The 22,659-nt window shown below is 42.4% G+C and overlaps 1 protein-coding gene across 1 annotated transcript in view; it reads left to right on the top strand.

The window, feature by feature from the left end:
* The window catches only part of SND1 (staphylococcal nuclease and tudor domain containing 1), a 701,900-nt gene that overhangs the window by 267,347 nt on the left and 411,894 nt on the right, over positions 1-22,659 (top strand). Inside the window, exon 14 of the mRNA XM_040343211.1 lies at positions 8,315-8,387. Within this exon, the coding sequence (XP_040199145.1) occupies positions 8,315-8,387 (73 nt within the window). The remainder of the gene's footprint in view (positions 1-8,314; positions 8,388-22,659) is intronic.

Raw genomic sequence — 22,659 nt, forward strand, 5'->3', positions numbered from 1 at the left:
CCACATGAGCCAATGGCACAGTTGCAGTGTCTCAGCCAGTCAGGGGGGAAAGTCAGGGACGGTCGAGGGACTCATGGACACCGCTGCACAGAGATGGGGCACAGGTAAGTATTTGGGGCGGCTGAGGGGGGATGCTGCACACGGAAGGCTTTACATCTTAAAGTGGATGTAAATCCTCATATACCCAGTCAAGTGAACAGCCTCAGATTATACACAGAGACAAAATAAATCTCCCTACATAAGTTTTACATGTATATCTGCTGTTTTCAGCTTGCTATATTCTTTACAAAGTGTACATCCTGTTATAGATTTTCTTCCTGTTCAGCACTGATTGTGGGTTTGTGACATACATGGTGTGACAGCTGATTACATGGAAAGGCACACAGCCCCACTCCACAGGAATGTGCAGAGATGTGCTGTGAATAAACTAGCTCTGTTAATCTATTTACAGTTGAAACTCGAACAATTTGCATATCGTGCAAAAGTAAATTTATTTCACTAATGCAACTTAAAAGGTGAAACTAATGAGATATTCATTGCATGCAAAGGAAGATAGTTCAAGCCATGATTTGTACCCAATTGTTTAGCTCCTGAAAACCCAAATCCACAATGAAAGAAAATTAGAATATTGTGAAAAGGTGCAATATTCTAGGCTCAAAGTGTCCCACTCTAATCAGCTAATTAAGCCTTAACACCTGTAAAGTGTTCCTGAGCCTTTAAATGGTCTCTATCTGGTTCAGTAGGAATCACAATCATGGGAATGACTGCTGACCAGGCAGTTGTGCAGAAAACCATAATTGACGCCCTCCATAAGGAGGGAAAGCCTCAAAAGGTAATTGCATGTTCCCAAAGTGCTGTATCAAAGCACATTAATGGAAAGTTGTGAGGAAGAAAAAGGTGCACAAGCAGCAGGGATGACCGCAGCCTGTAGAGAATTGTCAGGAAAAGGCCATTCAAAAGTGTTGTGGACTTTCACAAGGAGTGGACTGAGGCTGGAGTCAGTGCATCAAGAGTTACCACAGAGTATGGAGGAAGAATGGAGAGGCACACACTGCAAGATGCTTGAAGTCCAGTGTACAGTTTCCACAGTCTGTGTTGATTTGGGGAGCCATGTCATCCGCTGGTGTTGGTCCACTGTGCTTCATTAAGTCCAGGGTCAATGCACCCGTCAACCAGGAGATTTTGGAGCACTTCATGCTTCCTTCCGCAGGCAATCTCTATGGGTATGCTGACTTCATTTTCCAGCAGGACTTGGCACCTGCCCACACTGCCAAAAGCACCAAAACCTGGTTCAATGACGGTGGGATTACTGTGCTTGATTGGCCAGCAAACTCGTCTGACCTCAACCCCATAGAGAATCTATGGGGCATTGCCAAGAGAAAGAGAAGACATGAGACCCATCAATGCAGAAGAGCTGAAGGCCACTATTGAAGCATCCTGGTCTTCCATAGCACCTCAGCAGTGCCACAGGCTGATGGCTTCCATGCCACACCGCATTGAGGCAGTAATTGCTGCAAAAGGAGCCCAAACCAAGTACTGAGTACATATGCATGCTTATACTTTTCAGAGATCCGATATTATTCTATGTACAATCCTTGTTTTATTGATTGCATGTAATCTCATTTTCTGAGATTGTGGATTTTTCATGAGCTGTAAGCCATAATCGTCAGTTATGACAAATCACAGCTTGAACATGTAATAAGTCTATTTTGTATATTAATTTTACCTTTTAAGTTGCATTAGTGAAATAAATAAACTTTTGCACGATATTCAAATTTTTTGAGTTTCACCTGTATAGCACCCACCCGTATAGCACCCACCCTAACTCAAATTTCAGGCTGGTTTTATCTCGGTTGTCGGAGAACTTGTTATGCAACCGGAGCAGTAGAAAGACGCTGGACTTGGGATAAGAAAACACTACCGATATGTGGTTGGGTCAAATTTCATGAATCGGGTATACCTCCACATCACATCTAATGCATTACAGTGATTTTGTAAAAGTTTTTAGTTCTTTTTCTTCAAACATGTTATACTTGCCGGCTCTGTGCAAGCGTTTTGCACAGAGCAGCCTGAACCTCCCCTTCTGGGGTGCCCCTGCGGCGCTCCTGGCTCCTCCTTCACCAGGTGCCCCACGGAGAGCTGCTTTCCATGGGGGCACCCGTGCGGTTACGCTCGCGAGTCCCGCTGCTGCGTCCATTAACAGACAGCAGGACTCGGCCCCGTCGCCTGCACTCGTGTGATGCTGGATTTGTGCAGGTCTGTGTTTTCCCAGCACGGTAGGCACAGGTGTTGCATGCATCTCGTTAGTTGATTTAACCACTTAAGACCTGGACCAATATGCAGGTAAAGGACAAGCCCCTTTTTGCGATTTGGCACTGCGTCGCTTTAACTGACAATTGCACGGTCATGCGACGTGGCTCTGGAATAAAATTGGCGTCCTTTTTTTCCTACAAATAGAGCTTTCTTTTGGTGGTATTTGATCACCTCTGCGTTTTTTTTTGTGCACTTGAGGAGGTGGGTGGTAGTGATCTGCTGGAAGCGGAGAGGGCAGATGTAGGATGTGTGCTATTGAGGTCAACTGGTGAACTTCTTCCTGTGTTGCCTCCCAAGGTCTGTCTAGGAAGTAATGGAAAAGTTTTTTTTTTTTTAATACAGCCAGCTGGACACAGGTGTAAGGGCTGTCTATGTAGTGATATATAGTGGTACACAGGGGAGCTGAAATTTAGAGAAGAAGAAAATACAGCTAGCTTGATACAGGTAAGGACTGTGTAGGATAAATATATATATTTTTTTATTTCTGTCAAAAGTACATGGAGGAGCTGGAATTTAGAGAAGAAAAAAATTGCTTATTTTTAAATACTGCCAGCTCACTTGTATTTAACAAGTTGAGTATTGACTTTTAACACCTTTGTTAAAGGTATATAATCAGTTGTGAAAGGTATGAACAGGGCAGTACTAACCATTTGAGATGTCAGATTTATTTTTTCTAATAAGGACCCAATGTGTTTCTAGAATTGCTGTGATTTGAAAGCTGGTGTCTAATACTTTTACTCTTAAGAAGTAGTTGCCGTTTGCAAAGTAAACCTACACACTGGTTCTGACCGCAATATCTATTTCTTATAAAGAGAAATTCAATAGTCCCTTTTTTACAAGCTCCCCCCCAATAATCATTTGTATTAGTTTCTTGGTGAAATTACAAGAAACCTTTGTAATTTAATGCTTAAGCACAGTTTATTTTTTCTGCAGTCAAATTTGTTTTCAAGCCCTATATTTTCATGTAAGTTGAGCTTTGTGATGTACATTTAAGCTGAAATGAAGAAAAATGTTTTTGTTGTGGTTTGTCTATTGGATTTTGTTTCAGAAGAAAGCTAGTTTCCTAAATGGCCTTGTATTTATTGACGGACTGTTAGCAGCGAGTAAAATTCAGCTTGTGAAGGGAACCATAGGGTTGTCTGCAGGAAAGGTCCAAACCTTTTACCTATTGGATCATTGAGTCACGTATGAACCTGGTATGAATAGAGTCACAGCATGACTACCGCTCTTCCCCTTGCCTCAGTGACCATTAAAACCAGCATTGCACAGAGGGTGGGGGGCTCAGACAGTTTGTTTGTTTCATCCTTGATGGAAAGGGCTTTGTACAATAGCTTTGGGGACAACAGGTGGTAGAAGAATTGAGCAGACACGAGCTATTTTTACTGCAGCGTGCTGAGCACTAATCTAAACAAGCCAGCAAGTTGAAAAGACAACATTAAACTATTAACTGGTTTAATACAGCCTAACCAATTTGGTGAACCCTCACTTTTGTCTTGTCGTTTTTTTTTTTTTATTATTTATTGGTAGTCTTTTTTTCTTTTCAGGTCTTTGCATATGGGCCTTCCACTTGGTTTGCTGTATTAAATACATGGATATTGCTTTCCACTAGATGGCAAATAGGTCTTAGAATTGGATCGGTAGCGCTTGTTAATTTGTTTTCCCCTTCTAATTGACTAGCCTTGCTTGCTCTGCTTCCCTTGGAGAGATTTGCTCTTTACACCTGAGAGATTTTTTCCCATTAACTCCACAGCACAAGCTGCACACTTTGCATTTAAATCTCCTCCATGTGATTAAGCAGTCATAGGAATTAAGGAGAAGAAGGCATTATTACTTTTGATGTGTAAAATTGTGCTTTACTATAAAGCCATTCTCCCTGCACTTAGCTTTGCATTTAGAAATGGATGTGGATGCTAAGTCCGTGTGGCTGTCTGCTTACACAGTGTGAACATGCTTAGTATATTGTCTTCTCCGCACTTTTCTTATTTCTAACTGCTGCGCCAGTCTGAGCAAATTGTGTGTCCTTCTGATGTGTAACATGATTTGCATATCCACTGATGGACCCATCGTTTGAGAACCAGATATAACTGTAAATATTGATCAATAAGGTCCATATGACTGCCTCCTGGCTAATGAATGTTTCAGAACTGTTGTAGCTATGATCCTTATTTAGTCTGCAGGAGTTAAATGCGTCTGATCACTTATATTCACTCCCAACAATTTTAGTTTTTTTAACATAAGGGGCATGTTTCTGCTATAAATAAGTATTCATTTTTTTTTTTATTTGGAAAATTGTATACAGAAGGATTCCAGGTAGATCATAGTTTTCTGACTACAAGCCTTTTTTCACTTTTGTAAGTTTTTTAAACTTTTGTACACTTAATTCTATTTAATGTCCTTATGAATACCAATCTGTGTTTGGGTAAAAAAAATAAACGTATCCCTTTAAATCCTATGGAACTCTTCACACCAGTGCACTGTTGGTTTGGTGCTTTTTTTAACTTCATTACTAGACAATTTTACCCCCTTTCTGCCCGGGCCAATTTTCAGCACTGTCACACTTTGAATGACAATTGCACAGTTATGCAACACTGTACCCATATGAAAATGTTCATTCTATTTGTGTGTGTAAAAAAAAAAAACTGTTGGTGGTTAACCACTTAAGGACCGGACCATTATGCAGCTTAAAGACCTGGCCACTTTTTGCGATTTGGCACTGCGTCGCTTTAACTGACAATTGTGCGGTCGTGCAACGTTGCTCCCAAACAAAATTGGCGTCCTTTTTTTCCCCCACAAATAAAGCTTTCTTTTGGTGGTGTTTGATCACCTCTGGTTTTTATTTTTTGCGCTATAAACAAAAATAGAGTGACAATTTTGAAAAAAATTCAGTGTTTACTTTTTGCCATAATATCCCCCAAAAAATATATAAAAAAAAAATGTTTTCCCTCAGTTTAGACCGATACGTATTCTACATATTTTTGGTAAAAAAAAATTGCCATAAGCGTTTGGTTTGCGCAAAATTTATAGCGTCTACCAAATGGGGGATAGTTTTATTGCATTTAAAAAAAAAAAAAAAAAATCTAGTAATGGCGGTGATGAACGATTTTTATCGTGACTGTGACATTATGGCGGACACATCAGACACCCTTGACACTATTTTGGGACCATTGTCATTTTTACAGACAATAGTGCTATAAAAATGCACTGGTGATTGTAAAAATGACACTGGCAGTGAAGGGGTTAACCAGGAGGGGGCGTTTTGGGGTTTAATTGTGCCCTAATTTGTGTTTCTTACTGTGGGGGCGTGGCTTAGCGTGTGACGTCACTGATAGTCTGTTTCCTGTCATAGGGGACGATCAGACAGCCACACTAGGAAGCACAGGGAGAGTTTTTTTTACACTTGCCTCTCCCATTCTTCCTCTGTGACCCGATCGCGGGACACCAGCGGCGATCGGGTCTGCAGTTCCCGCAGGGACGGTCACGAAGAAGACCACCGGTGCGCTCGCGACCCACGGCTGGGCTCTTATAGGGGACATACATGTATACCCTTGTGCCCAGCCGTGCCATTCTGCAGATGTATATATGTGTGCGGCGGTCCTCAAGTGGTTAATCACCAATAGGTTTTTTATGGTTTGCTTAAAGCGGTGGTTCACCCTAAAAACAATTTTTTAACATTACATTGAGCTGACTCTCGACAATGACAGTATGCCGTTTTTTTTTTTGTTTTTTTTTTTGCTGTACATACCTCGTACAGCCATTTTCTTTCCTGGCTTCCGGGTATTGAATGGCAAAAACTACCTCCCCCCGTCACATAAGGAGCGTCACGAGTTGCCGAAAGAAGCCGTTCGTCTTCTTTCAGCAACTCGTGGCGCTCCTTATGCGACGGGGGGAGGTCGTTTTTGTCATCACGTCAATCACGTGCTGGATAGGAACGCCCACTCCTGCGAAATTCACTACCCGGAAGCTGTGGGGAAAAATAGCTGTACGAAGGTATGTACAGCTGGAAAAAAAAAAACGCATACTGTCATTGTTGCAAGCAAGCACAATGTAAAGGTAGAAAAATGTTTTAGGTTGAACCTCCGCTTTAATGAAAAAAGACCGAAAACTTGTTTTTCTTTGTTTTATTACATTTTATAAAATGTTTATTCATAATATATTTAGTCTGTAGGAAAGTTAGACCACAAACTAGGGTATATATCTAAAAATGAATCGATCCTGAGGTACTGACAGCCTATCATTTTATGAGACCAGAAAATGGTAGGACAGTACAAATACCCCCAAATTACCCCTATTTGGAAAGTAGGCAGTCCAAGATATTTAGAAAGAGGCTAGTTTTTTTAAATTGTAATTTTTTTTTTTTGGTCGTTTTTTTTTTGGGAAAATACATTTTCTAAACAAATTTACATAGTTACCTGTACAGTTTCCTAATATTATTGGTGTGGTGGTGATTAGGGAGACTGACAATATGTAAAAATACATTTTCACTTTTTCATTTGTATTATTGTTTACATACAGTGACCAGAGACATACAGTGGTGCCATACCAACACTGTACTACTGAGGCGGTGATCAGGATTTTTTTTTTTACACACTATACGATTGCTTATATTAAAAGCAACCATTTTTTTCTAAATGAAAACTATTCATTCTGTGTTTACTGTTGTGATTCGCTGTGATTGGCCACAGGTAACCACATGGTAACAGATGGGTTGTGATTGGCCCTGTCTCTACCATGTGATCCCTGTGACAAATCACAGCTCATCACAATAGTACACAATGAAAGGCATGAGTCAAAGCCTTTCATTGTGTACAATTTTCATGTGATCTGCTGTGATTGGCCACAGCAATCACATGGTACTGGCAGCAGGCCAATACAGTGATCTGGCATTGGCTGTGTCCTGTGGGTGACCATTACGAAGCCTGGCCCGATCCTGGGAGCATATCGTGACATGCTCCCAGGAATAATGACCCTGGCTCGGACGTCATATTACAATAGGCCAGGCAGGAGTCCTGCAGACCTCATCTTTTGTGTGCTTTTCAAAAGTGCACCAAAAACAAATCCTGTTAAATTCTACAAAAAGTGCATCAAAAATACACATCTATTGTATTTTTGGTGCATTTTTTTTTGTGCCACAATAATTGAGCTTTACTTTGTAACTAAGCTGTGGAGCAATGGCACTTGCAGAGTGCACAGTTTATTTGCCTTAAGTAAATCATCACCAATGTGGTGGTCTATAAAAGAATGCAACAAATTAAGGCATTCTGGTTCATTTTAATTAGACCACAACACATGAGATGCTAAAGAGTCTTGGCCACTCATAAACACTTACATATTCAAAGCAAAATCCTATGAAAAGGGAGATTCTTAGTTCACATATATTGCAATACATGCTCAAGCTTTCAAATGTGTCAGTGATTGTGAGTGATTCCTCTCTGGAGGGTAAGCCTATAATAAAGCTTACCTTCTAGGTAAAATGAATATCTCTTAAACGGGCGCAGGCGCTCTGAAGGAACGACATACCCATTACGTTTCTTCGTAGCTGTGTGCCGTGGCGGAGTTTCCTGCACATGCGTGGCAGTGACGTTCTCACGACTCAGCCATGCAAGCCGCGGCAGCACACAGACCCGGAAGGAAGACCAGGTGAAGTTGGGAGCGCCTGCAGCGGTGACAAGGTGCTGCTGGAGCAGTTAATTTCAAGGCAAGTTTCTCATAAAGATCACCTCCTCTGTTGAGCAGAACTGTACTGTGTGGCAGAGCTGTATAAACAGAATTGGGTTTACAGGAAAATAACCTGCTCCTCTGTCTGTGTTTAGTTTTCTTTGTGTGCAGCTGTATTAATCATCCAAAAGCAGCAGTTGTGACCAGGAAGTATTAAGAATATTCCCCCCCCCCCCTTTCTAATAATTGTGTTGTGGGTCTGTGCATCATGTATTTTGTAGACTAAAGATAGATCTTCATTTTGGGTTGGATTTGGATAAATACTTGTTTTGTTTTCCTTTATTAGGGCAATAAAGAATGCTAAAGGCCTTCACAGCAAGAAAGAAATTCCAATCCACAGAGTGGCAGACATCTCTGGGGTAAGAAATTATACTCATTACAACAACTGAATTGCTGTGCATCATTTTATGGACTGGTGGTATATTTTGCTCACACCATATTGGCATTGGCCGTCTGTTTAAAAGAGTGCTGCAAAAACTCTCGTCTGGTCACAGTGTGAAAAGTTAAATATGTCGCCAGCGCATAGACAAGCTTGTTTCAAAGTGCAAAACTCTTTATGCTTGTATGATCACATAACTAATATTCTTTTTTTTTTTGTATCAAAAATTTCTCTACATTTTCCTAAAAAAGAAAAAAATATATTCAATTTTTATTCAAAATCACATGAATGCTTTTGCTTTACTATATTTCTTCTAAAAATTCTGTTCTTGCATTTTTATGTTTTACATGATAATCGCAGCTTCCAATTGGATAACTGGGAAATGTTTTTTTAGTTCTTAGCGCGGTTTCTTTTATTTTTTGTAGACGTGTGTTTTTGATGTTGCCCCCACCTCAGTTTGACTGCTTTGGGATGTTCAATAGAAAATTTGATTTTTGTACTTGGCAAAAAATCCTTATCTTGGAGAATGAGGCACACAGGTCTCGTTCCTCTGTATATATGATCTTGCTTTCAGTTCTGCTTTAATACAGCATTTAGGCATGCTGGGAGTTAAAAGTAACATAACAGGCTGGTCACTCTTTAGTTTGCTAGTGTCCAAATCCCCCTGTAGATGTTGGTTTGCTAGTGTCCAAATCCCCCTGTAGACGTCGGTATACCCCAATAGTTTCTGAATCCTGTGACCCTTAATGAACTTCAAGAGGGTTTTACAGTAAGTACAAAACACTTTTTTTCGCTGCTTAGACCGCTTCCTATAGAAGACATCACACTGGCGCAGCTTGCTATCGTGTGTGATTTGCTAATCATTCTGTGATTCCTATGTGATGATAGTCTTCTACCGAAGCCTGCTTTTCATTGCCACGAGCCTGCTGTGCAGTGGGATTCTGTTGTGCAGCTGCCCTCACTGTTAATTGCACAGTCAGAGTTAGGAATCCAGTAATCGGCTGACAAGGCTGAAACATGTTTTTTAGGAACTGTAACAAATCACGTCTTCATAATTATAGACTATACTAAAATCCCAAATGTGATATTACATTTAAAACACAAAGTCATAGTTCTGATAATTTAATGCTAATATAAGTTTGAATGTTCTTTCTACAGTTGGCCTTGTTTCAGTGTAGATTGTTACTATGTTTTGAATGTCCAAGGCTTTAGTGCCAGTGTTTGTCTTGAAATAAATCCTTAAACCTCTAATTTCAGATGGATTGGTTATCCGGCTTCCTGCAAATCACCATTACTGCTACTTTGTTTCCCTTGATTAAGTGTATCATAAAATTCCTCAGGCATTAGTTACGAAGCAAAATATATTGATATACAATATTTCCCTGTGCTGTGACCCTCGGCTTTTAGAACAGCTCTATAACTCAATGGCAAGCTATTGGAATGGATGCATTATTGTGCCATGCTAATGTAGGCACGTATTGTAGCTATATAAAATTCTGTAAAAGAATGTTATTGAACTATGCTTTTCACTGGTTTCCCTCTAGTTTTAGTCATTGGTCTACTTGCTAACAGTCGGGCTCACAACCCTAAACTCTTGAAGCTACAAAAAAAAAGTTTAATCTGGAAAACATTGTGGGCAAGTAACTATAGAAATGGCCTATGCAGCAATACATATGTATTGGTATGACGTTTCCATTTTATGCATGTACGTATACTATAGTCCCATAGTATACAACAAAGCCATTACCAACAGCTGAGCGCACCATACATTCAAATACTGCTGGTGATTGCCTGAAATGGCAGTATTCATTGTTTTGTTGTACATCCATCTGTCAGTGAAGTGGACTTCTATATTGACATCTATGTATTAACTGGCATTACTGATACACACACGTACGTACGTACGTACGTACGTACGTACGTACGTACGTGTGTGTATATATAATCTCTATCTCCCATGGTCAGTTTGTCAGAATCCTCTGTTCTAAAGAATGTTGAAAAAGGGTAGACATGGCATAAATGGGTGGCGTTCATTTGAGCCATAAAGATAGATTCATGTAATTTTCAGTTGGGCCACTTTTACACCGAGGCGCTTCTAAACTGCCAGTAAAAACACTGAGCGCTTCTAAAGAGCTTTTCAGACGCTTTTGAAGAGCTTTCTATTAATTTCAATGAAGAGGGGGTTTTACCGATATTAGTATCCGTATCGGGACCGATACTGAGCATTTGCGCGAGTACTTGTACTCGCACAAATGCTCCACCGGAGAGCGGGTGGAGAGCGCTGCTGCCACGGTCTAGTCTCCAAAGAGAAAGCCAAGCCCCACCGCCACCATCTAGTTGATCAGCGTGGGGAACATTACAGATTTCATTTGAATAGCTGTGTGTTCCCCGCCTCCGCCTCATCATATATAGCCCCTCCCCCTTGTCCGGGCAATTTGATACAGATAACCCATCCCAGGATTGATTGGATGGGGGATCTGTCTATCAAAGTGCCCGGACAAGGGGGAGGGGCTATATATATAACAAGGCGCGGCGGGGGAACACGCAGCTATTCAAATGAAAGCTGTAATGTTCCCCGCGCTGATGTACTAAGCGGCGGGGGGGAGGGGGGAGGGCTTGGCTTTCTCTTTGGGGACACATGGCTGCATTTAAAAAAAAAGCATTCATAATCGGTATCGGCGAGTACATGAAAAAAAGTATCGGTACTTAGTACTCAGTCCTAAAAAAGTGGTATCGGGACAACCCTAGTTAAGACTAGAGGTAGACCGATATATCGGTCGGCCGATATATCGGCCGGCCGATATATCGGCCGATATTTGGCCGTTTTTAAGAAATCGGCATCGGCCGATTATTGTAAAAAAATCGGCCGATTTTCGGCTGCCACGCTTAACCCCGCTCCACCTCCAGCAGCACGAGAAATTAATCCTTCAGCCTGGTAGCCTGCGCGCCGACCCCCCCTCTACCTCGGCGGGCTGTACTGTAGCATAAAGCAAACTTGTCACAAGCCCGAGCAACTGCAGTAGTTGTCTGCGCGAAGAGATCACACTTGTTATGCTTCCTGCATGCTGGGACGGTGGCGGGATTACTGAACATAGGCTCTAGGCTACGGCTCCAGCCGTAGCCTAGAGCCCATGTTCAGTAATCCCGCCACCGCCCCAGCATGCAGGAAGCTTTTGTGATCTCTTCGCGCAGACAACTTGTACTGCAGCTGCTCGGGCTTGTGACAAGTTTGCTTTCTGCTACAGTACAACCCGCCGAGGTAGAGGGGGGGGGGTGTCGGCGTGCAGGCTACCAGCAGCGTGGCTGGAAGGATTCATTTCTCGTGCTGCTGGAGACTGGGGTAATGTACAGTATTCCTATCATCTCTGATAGGTGCCTCGGCTCTCTAGTGATTGTACATAGTACTCCAACTCACGTGGGAGCTCACAGGTGTCATCCAATGGACAGTGTGTACATGTCAGAGCACACCCCTCTCCTGTATACACACTCATTTTATATATATCCATCCCCACCCACGGCCAGCTCCATCCATCCACCCCCCTCTACAAAGCATCTCCCACCCACGGCCAGCTCCATCCATCTCCCCCCTCCACAATGCATCCCCCACCCACGGCCAGCTCCATCCATCCATCCATCCATCCCCCTTCACAATACATCACCCACGGCCAGCTCCATCCATCCACCCCCCTCTACAAAGCATCTCCCACCCACGGCCAGCTCCATCCATCTCCCCCCTCCACAATGCATCCCCCACCCACGGCCAGCTCCATCCATCCATCCCCCTTCACAATACATCACCCACCCACGGCCAGCTCCATCCATCCACCCCCCTCTACAAAGCATCTCCCACCCACGGCCAGCTCCATCCATCTCCCCCTCCACAATGCATCCCCCACCCACGGCCAGCTCCATCCATCCATCCCCCTTCACAATACATCACCCACCCACGGCCAGCTCCATCCATCCACCCCCCTCCCTCCATCCACAGCCAGCACCATCCATCTCTCCCCCTCCACAATGCATCCCCCACGCACGGCCAGCTCCATCCCTCCATCCCCCTCCACAATGCATCCCCCACCCACGGCCAGCTCCATCCATCCACCCCCTTCCCTCCATCAACAGCCAGCACCATCCATCTCTTCCCCTCCACAACACATCCCCCCTCCACGGCCAGCAGCATCCAGCCATCCCCCTCCACAATGCATCCCCCACCCACGCCCAGCACCATTCATCCACCCCCCTCCACAATGCATCCCCCAGGCACAGCCAGCACCATCTTTCCCCCTCCACAACGCATCTCCCACCCACGCCCAGCACCATCCATCCTCCTCCACAATGCATCCCAATCCAAAAATCGGCCCAAAATATCGGCCGCAAAAATCGGCATCATATATCGGCCATCGGCTGCCCCGATTTCGAAATATCGGCATCGGCCAGAGAAAAACCCATATCGGTCGACCTCTAGTTAAGACAGTTGGGTGCGACAGAAATGCTCAGATTTAATGAGGTTTCTCAGACACTTCATTTATGTCTTTAATGTTGAATCTGCACTTTTTATTGCAAAGCTTGGCGTATGCCTACTTGAGGATGTCATAGCTTATGTACTATACAATAGGATGAGAGTGATTTAATGCATGGTAAAGTAAAAATATACATTTTACATTATCCCTTGAATGGAGATTCTAGGGCTACAGTGGTGATTTTAATTTTTTTGGTGTAGGTGTGTTTATGAAATATTCAAAATGAGGGAGCTGATTAAGAAAAATATTGAATTTCTTTCAATTTCATACCTAAATTGGGTGCTTATATGATTATTTTATGCTCAAAAGCGATCCACTTTCTAGATTGACTTGCAGAAATGTTGTTGGAAACGTTTTTTTCCTGTCCCCTGAAATGCCTTCCTGTAGAATGCAAAGAAGTGATTCTCTATGCTGTCCAAAAATTTTTACAGTATGGGTCATGGTCAGGTTGATGCGATATATTAAAAGAAGTTGTTTCCTTTAATTGTTTTAAGTCTCAGTTCATACCAGTGCACTGTGCGATATCGCATGTGATTCGCAGTGCAATGTCTTTGCAATGCGATTTTAGCTATATAGATAGTATGGCTGAATTTGCATAGCATTCAGACCAAACTTGCACAGGACCCTTTATCTTTATCATACATCATGGGACACAGAGTTAGGCTAATCATTAACTACTGGTTATATGCCATCTCTAGGTGAATAAACACTGGTAGACAAAGTCTAAAGGCCTGTACACACTATCAGATTTTCCGACAACAAATGTGTGATGGCAGGGTTTTGTCTGATAATCCGACCGTTTGTATGCTCCATCGGTCAATTGTTGAAATTTCCAACAACAAATGTAGTATAGCATGCTTTAAAATTTTCCGACAACAAATGTCTTGTCGGATTATCCGATCGTGTGTACATTAGTCCATCGGAAAAAAAATCCATAGTACAAACACATGCTCCGAACCAATGCAAACTATAAGACAACATTAGCAGAAGTTGCCCAAAGGGTGGTGCTAAAGAGCTGAAAAACCACGTAGTATCATGTATGTTGATAAACAAACAGTTTTGCCGTCTTTATGCAGAACAAGTTTACGGCCAATGCTCTTCGCACAAAATTCCACAGATTTGTCCGATGCAAGTCCGATCACGTGTATGAGGCTTTAGACAGGAAGTCTGCCCCTATATAACTCCTCCCATACAGAAAGTACTTCAGTTTTATTTTACCAGTGTCTGCAAGGTGGCTGGGCACGTTTTGTTGAGCTGTCTGAGCTCCAGGTCTTTAGTCCTAATAAACTTTACTTAAATTAATCAAGGGATTGATCGTATCCATTTGATAAAAAGCTTAGATGCTTTAATAAATAATACCCGACCCCCGCAAAGAATACACAAGGATCCTGTGAGGTTTTGCCTGTAGCGTGAGCCTTGGACGCCATACTTAACACTTGGTGGTGTTCACTTTACGGTCAACACAAAGGACAAGGGGGCACTCTTTACGTCTAGAGGAAAAGTTTCTTCACGGTAAGAGCTGTGAATATGTGGAATAGACTCCCTGCAGACGTGGTTCTAGCCAGCTCAGTAGATTGCTTTAAGAAAGGCCTGAATTATTTCTAAATGTACATAATATAATGGGGTACTAACATTTATAGATAAAGTTGATCCGTGGGAAAAGCCTCTCGGGGGATCAGGAAGGATTTTTTTCCCCCTGCTGTAGCAAATTGGATCATGCTCTGCTGGGGTTTAACGCCTTTCTCTGGATCAACTGTGGGTACAGAATTGGGTATATGGGATTGAATGATAATAAATATTTATCAAGTTACATAGGTTGAAAAGTCCATCCAGTGTGTGTGTGTGTGTGTGTGTGTGTGTGTATATATATGTGTGTATATATATATATATGTGTGTGTGTGTGTGTGTGTGTGTGTGTGTGTGTGTGTATATATATATATATATATATATATATATATATATATATATATATATATATATATATATATATATATATTGTATATATATAATTTGAACTGGATGGACTTTTCAACCTAACTATATAACTTGACTGAGTTCCCCACGTACCCTTGGATGCAAGCCACCTGGTCCCGGTGATTTATTGATTTTATTAATGTAAAGTTTCCCAAGTCTAATTATAATTCTGTCCTCTGTTAACCATGCTTCCTGTGATGTCATGAGGATAAACATGGCAGTTTGGGTTACTGAAGCCCCTCCATTCCCTCACAAAGATTGAGGAGACTAATAAATGCAATACATTTTGCTATCTCCCCATCCTTTGTAACCAGATGTCCTCCTTCATTCTTTATGGGGCCAATATGGTCTGTCCTCCCTTTTTTACTGTTTACATACTTTTCTTGGGATTTTTTTTTTTGCTCTCCTCTGTGTCTTTCACGTTCTATCTTAGCAGCCCTAATTGCACCCTTGCATTTCTTGGTGCATTCTTTATAGTGTCCAGGACTTTTGTTTGCTCTTTTAAATGTATTACCTAATGGTATGCATTGGCTAATGGCCTTATTTAATATGCTCTTAAAGCAAACCCATCTCTCCTGTGTTCTTTGTTCCTAAGATTTTATCCCAATTTATGCCTTCTAGCAAGGTTCGTAGTTTAGGGAATTTGGCTCTTTTGAAATTCGGTGTCTTTGTATTCCCCTTAGGTTTCCCATTTGTGTGATTTACTCTGAAGGCAATTGACCTGTGCAATTGACCTGTGATGGCTGTTTTCTAAATTGCCCTGTATTTCCACATCCATGATCAGATCTGTATTGGTAATCGGTAAATCCAGTAACTCTTTATTTATAGTTGGTGTGTCTACCATCTTACCCATGAAATTGTCCTGCAAGACATTTGGGAACTGGCGAGTCTTAGACGAATGCATGGTTCCCTCCGCCCAGTCTGTCTGGATAATTAAAATCCCTGTTACACTTCCCATCCTTGCTGCTAATCCAAATTGTTTTTGTGCGTGTACTCGAGAGAGGAGCCGGACTGCAGGAGTTGGGAGTAGGCAGGCCTCCCCCAGAGGCAATCTGCCACCTTTCTCCATGCCCCGGGTGGCAATGGCGGGTGTGTGAGGGGGTCCTCCCACACAGCCCGCCATACCTGCTCCGCTTTGAAGCCCAACGGGGCAGAGGGACTCCCTATAAGGGAGTGAGAGGATTAGCCCGCTCAACAGCCCCGTTAGTCCTTCGCCTCTCTTTTAGAGACCGCGTGGTCAAAGTGCGTGTGTGTTAACCCAATTTCGAGTGCGTGTGTAGGTGTGGTGGTTTTTGTGGGAGGGGGGTGGGCGTACTAAGCGCTGGCTTACCTTGCATAGCACACCCACCGGGAGCCGGGCTGAGACCACCAAACTCAATTCACATGTAGCCGAGACCGGGATCCGAACCCCTAGCTGCAGAGGTGAATGGCTTGTCAGCGCAGTGCCAATCGCGTTGAGCCACCGCAGCTCCCATGCTAATCCAAATTGTTATAGAAGATCTGTCCCCCTCAGGTTAGGGGGCCTATAGTATACTCTCAATGTTATTTTCCCCTTGGCTTCTTCCCTTTGTAGCTCTAACCTTAAGGATTCCACCTCCTCCCTAGCTTCCTTAGCGATGTCCTCTCACATTTACTTGTACATTATTATTGATATATAGGCATCCACCCCCCTTTTTTAAACCTCTCTCTCCCTACAATAAAGGATATACCCTTGAATGCTTGCCAGCCAATCATGAGCTGTTGAAGCAGGTCCATGAAATTCCCACAGAATCCAAATCATCCTTGTGCAACAGTTTCTCTAGGTAACCCATCTTGTCCACCAGGGTCCTGGCATTGGTGAACATGCCATGTAGTTTAGACCAGTCGCATACTTTCCTCTTATTGGGTGTTCCGCGATTGCGACTGGTACTGATACTGGTTACTATACAGGGAGTGCAGAATTATTAGGCAAATGAGTATTTTGACCACATCATCCTCTTTATGCATGTTGTCTTACTCCAAGCTGTATAGGCTCGAAAGCCTACTACCAATTAAGCATATTAGGTGATGTGCATCTCTGTAATGAGAAGGGGTGTGGTCTAATGACATCAACACCCTATATCAGGTGTGCATAATTATTAGGCAACTTCCTTTCCTTTGGCAAAATGGGTCAAAAGAAGGACTTGACAGGCTCAGAAAAGTCAAAAATTGTGAGATATTTTGCAGAGGGATGCAGCACTCTTAAAATTGCAAAGCTTCTGAAGCGTGATCATCGAACAATCAAGCGTTTCATTCAAAATAGTCAACAGGGTCGCAAGAAGCGTGTGGAAAAACCAAGGCGCAAAATAACTGCCCATGAACTGAGAAAAGTCAAGCGTGCAGCTGCCAAGATGCCACTTGCCACCAGTTTGGCCATATTTCAGAGCTGCAACATCACTGGAGTGCCCAAAAGCACAAGGTGTGCAATACTCAGAGACATGGTCAAGGTAAGAAAGGCTGAAAGACGACCACCACTGAACAAGACACACAAGCTGAAACGTCAAGACTGGGCCAAGAAATATCTCAAGACTGATTTTTCTAAGGTTTTATGGACTGATGAAATGAGAGTGAGTCTTGATGGGCCAGATGGATGGGCCCGTGGCTGGATTGGTAAAGGGCAGAGAGCTCCAGTCCGACTCAGACGCCAGCAAGGTGGAGGTGGAGTACTGGTTTGGGCTGGTATCATCAAAGATGAGCTTGTGGGGCCTTTTTTGGGTTGAGGATGGAGTCAAGCTCAACTCCCAGTCCTACTGCCAGTTTCTGGAAGACACCTTCTTCAAGCAGTGGTACAGGAAGAAGTCTGCATCCTTCAAGAAAAACATGATTTTCATGCAGGACAATGCTCCAGCACACGCGTCCAAGTACTCCACAGCGTGGCTGGCAAGAAAGGGTATAAAAGAAGAAAAACTAATGACATGGCCTCCTTGTTCACCTGATCTGAACCCCATTGAGAACCTGTGGTCCATCATCAAATGTGAGATTTACAAGGAGGGAAAACAGTACACCTCTCTGAACAGTGTCTGGGAGGCTGTGGTTACTGCTGCACGCAATGTTGATGGTGAACAGATCAAAACACTGACAGAATCCATGGATGGCAGGCTTTTGAGTGTCCTTGCAAAGAAAGGTGGCTATATTGGTCACTGATTTGTTTTTGTTTTGTTTTTGAATGTCAGAAATGTATATTTGTGAATGTTGAGATGTTATATTGGTTTCACTGGTAAAAATAAATCATTTATATGGGTATATATATTTTTTTTGTTAAGTTGCCTAATAATTCTGCACAGTAATAGTCACCTGCACACACAGATATCCCCCTAAAATAGCTAAAACTAAAAACAAACTAAAAACTACTTCCAAAAATATTCAGCTTTGATATTAATGAGTTTTTTGGGTTCATTGAGAACATGGTTGTTGTTCAATAATAAAATTAATCCTCAAAAATACAACTTGCCTAATAATTCTGCACTCCCTGTACTTACCTTGGGTTTATGTGCTTTAGTCAACCTACCGCTAATGCCCCCAATACTACCCTACGGAATATATATATTCTGCGCTATCTCTACCTCTCCATTCTGGGTGCTGCCCTGGAACACGGTTTTGTCAGCAGAGGACTCTGGTGCTCCTTATCATTGTCACTTCTCCAGCTCTCTTGATGGTGGAATTTGAGCAAGCATCTGTGTGTACATGCAGGGTTTTTTCCTGACCCTTTTAGCTGTGTACTGTGCTTGGGAGAACCATCCCTAAGTCGGCAGACAAAAACAGAAGACTCATCACGTTATATGGAGAACTCTTTCATTCCTCCTGTGTATGTCTTTTCTGGCACACTTCCTTGGCGCATACTGTTGCTCACTGCACCAGGGCAACTAGAAATCACTGGTGCCCATATGGCCCAACTTGTAGGTCCTCTGCAGGCATATAAAAGATGTGTATACATGTATTCATTACAGAAGTAAAAGTTGCATATGAGCCACGGGCAGAGGTGGTGGAGTTTTGCTTCTCCATAAGTCCTAGATATGGCTTCCAGTGATCTGACTAAAAGTACTGGCCCATATTGCATCCATATTATAAACTATGCAGGAATACCAACCTTAAATTTTATTTTTCTCAACAGCTATTTTTTTATAGTGAAAAATAGTGTACTGCTCCAATCCTACAATCTTATTGCTATGTAAATAATAGTGAACCAAATATGTGTAAATTATATATGCAAAAGAACCCCAACCTGTGAAAATCATATAAACTGTGCTTATAGTAAAATCCAGTAACATAGATATTTAAAAAATGTGCTCATAACATCTCTATGGACCTCTACCAGGGTGTATATTAGTCGTTGGAGCGAGAGTAAAAATGAAAGCACTCTAAACTGTAACTCTAAACTCTGCAACTCTAAACTGGTAACCTGTAAAAAAAATTAAAGCATCGCCTATGGAGATTCTTAAGTATCGAAATTTGGTGCCATTCCATGAGTGTGCGCAATTTTAAAGTGTGACAAGTTAGGTATCTATTTTCTCGGCGTAACATCTTTCACATTATCCCAAAAAATTGGGCTAACTTACCGGTTTTGTTTTTTAATTCATGAAACCGTTTTTCAGAAAAAGGCGTTCAAAAATGTATTGCGCAAATACCATGCAAGATAAAAAAAGTTGCAATGACCACCACTTTATTCCCTAGGGCGTCTGCTAAAAAAAATATGTTTGTGGGTTCTGAGTAATTTTGTAGCAAAAAAAAATATGATTTTTACATGAAGGAGACAAGTGCCAGAATAGGCACGGTATGGAAGTGGTTAAGTTTAAAGATCAAAGGGGGCTAATTCTTTAGAAACAGAGCCCTGAAACCCTTTTATCAGTTTTGTTATACAACCATGAAGGCAAAACCCATGAATGAGTTTTTTTTTTTTTTTGTCTGATCTAAAGATCTTTAACTTGGAGCAATTAAAGTGATTGTATACCCTTTTTTTTTTTTATTTTACCTACAGATAAGTCTATAATAAGGCTTACCTGTAGATAAACGACTATCTTCTAAACCTGTACGGTTTAGAAGATATTCACTTTGCACGAAGCCGCTGATGTCAGCGGCACATGCGCGGTGAAGTTCCAGCTGAATGTCCGGCTGACGCTGCCAAACCTTGCCAGAAAGAAGACTCCTGTGCGGTGCATACTAGCTCATTTAGCCTTTGCCTTTTACAGTTTTTGTTGTGCAGGTAAACTGCTTTAAGAGATGCCCAATTTACAGCAATTTAAGCCTTAACTAGGCCTATTCTGGGGGGAAAAATAAAAATTGTAAGGAAATAGATTAAATTACAACATGGCATCTCTTGATTGTGCCTATATATACCGTTTTCATGTTTCTACATCTTTTTGTTGGACTCTGCCTTAAAGCGAAGGTCCGCTGAAAAAAAAATATTAAAAGCCAGCAGCTACAAATACTGCAGCTGCTGACTTTTAATAATGGGACACTTACCTATCCTGGAGTCCAGCACCGTCCGCAGAAGAGGACGAGCGATCGCTCGTCACTCTGCTGACCCCTGCCATCCTCGGTCAGGGAACCAAGAAGTGAAGTGCTCCGGCTTTACTGCCCGGTCCCCTATGGCACATGCGCGAGTCCTGCTATGTACTGGGAGCCGAGTGTTCCCAGAACACAACGGGGGGGGGGGGGAGGTGACGTCATGCCCGCAGTCTGCCCGAGACTGTGTGGCCGGAAGTGGGTGCAAATACCTGTCTTTAGACAGGTATCTGCACCCCCCTCCCCCCTGAAAGGTGTCAAATGTGACACCGGAGGGTTCGATCAGCGGGAGTTCCACTTTAGGGTGGAGCTCCGCTTTAAATATTCAGGAGCACACTAATATGCCAAATTTGCATATTGGGCTTAGTTGCTGCATTTTTTTTTTTAGCAAAGAATGAAGTTTGCCAGTGACTTAAAATGTGTCAAACCCTGTCTGTCTCCAGCTATTAGGGTTCCATTGTACATAATCGATTAGATGTGGCATGTTTGGTCTGCTGGGGCCCTTGAACACTTATTGCATGTTGTACATCTGTAGGTGGTATTGATATGTTGACTTGCATAAATTAGGACTAGTAGTTAGCAGTTTATAAAAGGTCAACTTCCTATGGAGAGTAAACATTGCTGACCTTTTTGCTTCACAATAGTAGCGACTATATTCTATTAGTCGGCACCTAGTCCAAGGATATTTAGATTTTTTTTTTTAATTTTTTTTTTCGAGCGCAAATTTACTCTATTTAGACATGACTTTGTTTGATCTTTTAAAAATGAATACATGGACAGAAGCTGCTTCACAGGACCTTGCTATACAGACGTGTTTCTAAATCCAGCTGTTTAACTGAAGGAAGCATAGCTGGGATTGCTAAAAGCCACAATTTGTCTTTAAATTACACAAACAGAATTGGTGATTTGGTGCTCATTTATGTCATAACAAATATTCAACACTTTTCAGAGTTGAAAGAAATTATTAAATCACTCCTTACATCACTCCTTACATCAGTGTAATCAGCATACCATCCACCTTACAAATTTTGGGGCCAATTTTTATTACAAATTTGTAGCGCTACCCCCGTAGGAGCCGCTGGTATTTTCCCCTGGATCCTCACTAGTTTAAGCCCTGAAGCCAGGCACACAGTATTTCACACAGCCTGATCACCTTTTCTTAAGGGACACCGGATTGTTAGTCTTAAAGGGGTTGTAAAGGTAAATGTTTTTTCACTTTAATGCATTCTATGCATTAAGGTGAAAAAACATCCAACATTACCGCCCCCGCTTTACTTACCTGACCCCTCGAAAATGTCCCACGCTCGTCCCCCTCATCCTCTTCGGTTCCCAGCCTGGCCGTTGATTGGCTAAACTGGATGGATTGAAAGCAGCGCAGCCATTGGCTGGCACTGCTGTCAATCACAACCAATGATGTGGGCCGAGTGATAGTCGGCGGCTATGGCCGTCGCTGTATCACGGGAGCACACTCGCAAGAGCTTTCCACCATGCAAGCTTGCTCGTGTGCAGGTGGAAAGCTCTTGTGGAGAGGAAGCAATGACAGCTGCAGAGGGACCCCAGAAAACGTGGATCGGGGCCACTGTGTGCGAAACGAGCCACACAGTGGAGAAAAGTATAACATGTTTTTTTTTTTTTTTTTTTACTTTAGTGTCGCTTTAAAAAATGGGTTATATCACCCTTTTTCAGCCAGGGTGCCTTAAGGTATCTTAAGGGGTGCCTTTGCAAAGGGTCTTCCAAATGTATCAATTGTGTATACAAGCCAGTAGGGGATCAAGCCTGCCTTTTAGTTACACAAAGCTATGGGTTTTCATTATGGACAAATATGACTTTCTAGACACTGGCATCCTAACAACTAAGTATGTCTATTGCCTCCACAGCATCCTTGCTTGACCCTCCTCTGCCACTCTGTTGGCACTGGGGTCACAGCTGACTGATGGAATGAAATTGAGGGAAAAGAGAAACATTGGAATACTAGTCACTACCAGTGTGCAAAAGTGTATTTGCTTTGAAAGGGTAAATCCCCTGTAATGTTGGATGTGTGGTTGTTGCTGCATTATCTAAAACTATTAGAATACTTTTTTTTTTTTTTTTACGTTTTGAAGCAGAGGTTCATCCTTAAAACATGTGTATAACATTACATTCTGCATACTTCCAACATTTACAGTATGCTGTTTGTTTTTTTGTTTTTTGCTGTACATACCGTATTATTGCTGTTTTCCACCCGGCTTCCGTGTGCTC

This window comes from Rana temporaria, chromosome 3 (assembly GCF_905171775.1).
Source record: "Rana temporaria chromosome 3, aRanTem1.1, whole genome shotgun sequence".
Classification (NCBI taxonomy): domain Eukaryota; kingdom Metazoa; phylum Chordata; class Amphibia; order Anura; family Ranidae; genus Rana; species Rana temporaria.